We start from the raw sequence: 4,940 nt of genomic DNA on the forward strand, positions 1-4,940 counted from the left end.
AATATGTTTCCAAACCTTTGCAAACGGTCAGCTATGCACCAGCTTCACTGGCTAAAGTGGGTGCTTACGCAGCACCCGCTGTTACACATTATACCTCAGGTCTGGGAGTTTCGAGCGGTGAGTCTATAAAATATGCCAGCGGCGGTGCCATTTCCCATCAACAAGTTTCGACGCCATCAAAGTCACTACTCTTTGCCAGCCAAGCTGCTACACTAACAACTCCAGTCATTAGCGCGCCCAAAGCTTACCTACCACCTGCTCTCGGCATCACGAAATCGACGACTTATCCACTTCCAGGTGTAACATCCATACACTCCAGCACTGGTTATGGTGGTTCTAGTGGTTCTGTTTCGCATCAATATGTCTCCAAGCCTGCTGTTGCAGTTAGCAAAATAACACCCTACTCAGCGCCGGCGGCAATTACGCCTATCATATCTAGCCCTGCGATAGCAAAGGTAGGCGCATATGCCTCGCCGGGCATAGCATCGATCCACTCTGCTGGTGCTGGTGCAGTTGGTTTGGCCAAGTTATCAACAGGCAGCGCGATCTCACATCAATACTCGAGTTCAGCTGGTAAATCAGGTATCAGTGCGTATACGGCCCATACTGCACCTGGTAGTATTGGTTTGGGTAAATACGTATCCAATGAAGCGCTGCTCCATCAACAACCAATTCCTTTAGTAGCGAATTTGGCGCATTCCACTTTGGCCAAATCAAGTTTGAGCTATTCCGCTTCAGCACCGTTAACGACAAGTAAAATACATATTTTTACATATAAATGCATACATGGCTAATATCCCGATTAATTGATGGCCATGACCCAGATTTGATAACCCATTAATTGTCCTTGAAAAAAATAACTAACCTCTTTCTAGTATTTCCTCAAGTTCCTTAATAGTAAATTGCGTACTTCATATTTTTGAGGGGTGAATGAGAAAAGTGCCTAAATCGACTTACGCAAAACAATTGCTATCATGCAAAAAAGACAAAACCCTAATTTAGCGCTTTTTCCATCTATGTACAGTTTTGTAAGATACAGCAATAAAGAAAGAATCACTAAAACTCCATGAACTGATTGTCACACCTTTATTGGCAAGGCCTTAAAAATTAATTTTTAAATAAATGTTGTAATATTAACTGTCGGTTTCCCTAGCAATTTAATTGAAAAATATTTTTTCTCTTCCATCAGTTTTCATATTAATATATTGAAATAAAAAATAATAATTTTCCCATTAAATTGCTTTCGTGAAAACAGCTATTATTGTTCCAACAGCCTTCCACTAATAATGCCGAATTTCACCGCCCGGTGAATTATAACAAATTTATGCAATTTAAAGTTTGCCATAAGGGTACACTCTTAAGACGCTTTTTACTAACGTTGAGATACGTTCATTTTTAATGCCGAGCTTTGTCATTCAAATTGTTGTCGTTTAGTGCCCAGTGGAAATCCGGTATAACGCTTCTGCACTGCAGCGTAGGCATATGTAGTCGCTCAGTTTAAAATACCCTGCAAGAAATTGTGCGACTAACAGGTCTATTCTGCACGTTACCGAAGATTTTGTAACCGGAAAATTGTATTACCAAAAAATGTTACCAGTTCTTGTCACCGTGATTCTAGGTACGTTGGTAATGCAGTTACAATATTCAGCAATTCAGCTATGAAGAATTGTGCAAATCCTGGCATTGCATATCTTACGGGGCAATAATTTGTTACCAGCTTATGAGATGGTAACAAAATTTACCGGTTACAAGAGTACACAAAATGCGAAAAGGGTTTAAAAATTGACAGGAACTTTATTTACCGGTTACAAACTCTTTATTACCAGTGCAGAATAGACCTGTAAATAGCATTTAATGAGAGTTATAGCAGTGGCATATGCTGTGGCAGCTTTTATCCGACAGATCTCGCAAACAAAATTAACTCATTTGTTTCTAATACGGTATTCCAGCTCCTCATTAAAGCAAGACATTTAAGGGCAGTTGATCTAATATTTGCTGTTCCTTTTCGTCCCAACAGCTTCTGCAGCATTCATTGCAGGCGATACCCAGCCTTCTAACATGGCTGTCTGCCGGTCAGTGTCTACTAAAAGTCGCTACTTGTTTCTCAAATTCAGCTTGCTATTGAACTCTTACTGGCTAATTTATCAGCATCCAGTAAAATAGTGCGGCGACTAGAAATCCAAATATAAATCTACTTCGAACTGATTGCAACTTATATTCAAAAGTGTTTTACGTCCCATAATCTAAAGTTCGGCAGTCCAACTCGGCCAGGGTACCATCTCATATGATCGAACGTACCACGCCAGTATGCATCCAGGGTACAACTTTTGAGTTAAGAAGCACATAGATAATCGTGGGATTATATTCCTATCCTCAAAGGTCATAATTTTTTTCTTTTTTTTAGGTTTACTCTAAGGCGGTGGTAGGAGCCGGTATGCCCGCGGACAAGCTTATGCACACCACCGCTCTAAGGCCCATCTGATTGGCTTTGTTCGAGGTCCTTCTTCGCGTCCAAGATTTTCGGATAGCTTCTACAACTAACGTTTCTATGATTAAACCAATTTCTACTGAGCTATAAAGTTGTAATTCAATTTTGCGTCGGTAAGACAATTTTTCTTCGTGCTGTGAGAAATGAAAAGTTCATGAGTATCGGATTGCTTATCATAGGTCTTTTCCACGGTTAAAAATCTGATCAATGGTAGATTTTCCAGATCTGAAGCTACGCTGAAATGACGTAGTAAGAGGATTCATGTAGCGCTTCAGTCTTTTGTACAGAATCGCCGTTAGGACCTTATATGCAATATTTGCAGGGCAATTCTGGCAACTGTCTTTCAACTCACCACAGTCTTTCGTAAGACAATTGTCTATGCTATCAACTATCTTGAAAGCTCTTTTCTCTCTTTCTAAAGACTAATTGAAAGATCTGTTAACGAGGAGGTCTTAACGTAATTCTGGCTTTTGGCAAAAAATTTTCTAAAAATTAAATTGAATAAAAAATTATATTTGTTGCTGTTGGTTAATTTTTCCGACAGGGTTGTAAGACGATTTTTTTTTTAACGAATTTCCGTCATTCCATGTAAAATTTGGTTTGGAGACAAACCGGTTTCGGCGTTGTGCAGTGTAATTTTTCGTTAAAAAATAAATCAAAAATTACATACTTTTCTTTTTAAAACAATAAAAGCTACAAATTTAAAGAAAATTAAATATAAAAAAATTAAATTTAAAAAGAGAAAATTAAATCAAATAAGTTTCTATAACTTAAATTGCACAAAAAATATATTTTTCTTTTAAGAACAATAAAATCTAAAAATTAAAAGAAAAATTATTTCCGAAAAAAAAGTTAACCAAAAACGGAACAAAATAAAATTGGTACCCAAAAATTTTTTAATTGTCAAGTTTTTTTTGGAGACAACCCGGGTTTGGCGTTGGGCCATCTTCAGTGTACTTTTTCGTTCCAAAATAAATCAAAATAATATAAATTTTTATTTTTAAAACAACAAAAAATTTTAAGAAAATTAACTTAAAGATTTTAATTGAAAATAGAAATAGTAAAGCAAATAAATTTCTAAAAATTAAATTACATAAAAAATATTTTCCTTTTAAAACAATAAAATTTAAAGAAAATTAAAGTAAAAAAGTTTAACCCAAAAATGAACAAAAATTAAACTAAATTATTAATAAATATAGTTTTCTCTTTAAAACAATAATATATAAAAATTAAGAGAAAGATAAATTTAAAAAATGCAATTAAATATTACAATTTCGCCACTCGACGTTTCGAACCTCGGATCTCTCGAATGGCACGCCTGTGCTTTGCTCACTCAGCCGCAATCTCCATTAAAATAAGTTTTTAAAAATTGAATGAAATTAAAAAAATATTTTTTTTATTCAACAATTTTTTTTTATTTTTTATCTAAAATGTTATTAAAAAAATAAGAAATGTATTTTAAAAAATTCATAAAATAAGTTTTATACAATGAAATGAAATTAACTAAATAAATACTTTTGTTCTTAAAACAATAAAATCTTACAATTAAAAGAAAATTATATTTAAAAAAAAAAAAAATTATTTAAAAGATAAATTTGCTGCTCGACGCGCCAGTAAAATAATATACATCTGCCGAAAGAGCTTTTTACCATGAAAGTTGCTAGGGAGCTTTCTTTTGTAAGACTTTCGTGCCAGAATAAACAAAATCTTTCAAACTACCCTGCGCACTATCTTTCAAAAGACTTGCAACTATCTTAGCCAGAATTGCCCTGTTAGAACACTTAGAAATTGACGACAATAGCAAAATTCTCCATCTTGTGGATTGAAATTCCAATCCTAGGGCCAAATTGTGCTTAACCGCCGGCTTTGAACAACTCAGCCGGTATTACGTCGGATCCCGGGTCGGGTCCATTTTATTTTTAAGCCGCATAAACGCTTCGCTTCGCTTCGTTCACGTTGCCTTAGTCGAGTCAGCTTCGACTCTACACATTGGTTTGCGATCTTCTTCGAAGGCATGCTTCGTAGTGGAAAATATTTGGCAAAGCAACAACCCATATTTCTACTAACCTGCTTTTCCTTATTGTATTTACATATATGTTTTTTTAAGACGTATGCACAATATTTTCAAATAGTAGAAGTCACTAATTTTCTTCTTGCATTTAACAGCTGGATATTCATCGATTCCTCTCGGACACGGCGGTTCATATTATGGAGCGATAGCTTTGGGACACACTGGCCTATCACCGATTTTAAAACTTGGCGGAGCGGCACAATCCTCCCTACACGGCATTGGTGCGAATTTAAATGTGTCACCCTTAAAATATGGTGCGCCAGCGGGTTTGCCACTGCTAAAGGGTCAAGGAGAATTGTTAAATGGCTATGCGCATGGAATTGGCGGCATTGGGCCATTAGGCGCTGGCCTCTATCGATATGCACCTGCAGTTTCACCGTT

At 36.0% G+C, this 4,940-nt stretch overlaps 1 protein-coding gene across 1 annotated transcript in view; it reads left to right on the forward strand.

Annotated features, from left to right (window-relative positions):
* Positions 1-4,940, forward strand: part of LOC118747208 — a 48,345-nt gene that overhangs the window by 5,170 nt on the left and 38,235 nt on the right. The window contains exons 5-6 of the mRNA XM_036481198.1: positions 32-753; positions 4,655-4,937. Coding sequence (XP_036337091.1) covers positions 32-753; positions 4,655-4,937 — 1,005 coding nt within the window. The remainder of the gene's footprint in view (positions 1-31; positions 754-4,654; positions 4,938-4,940) is intronic.

Source organism: Rhagoletis pomonella, unplaced genomic scaffold (assembly GCF_013731165.1).
Source record: "Rhagoletis pomonella isolate Grant_MI unplaced genomic scaffold, Rhpom_1.0 Rhpom_scaffold_00011, whole genome shotgun sequence".
NCBI lineage: Eukaryota > Metazoa > Arthropoda > Insecta > Diptera > Tephritidae > Rhagoletis > Rhagoletis pomonella.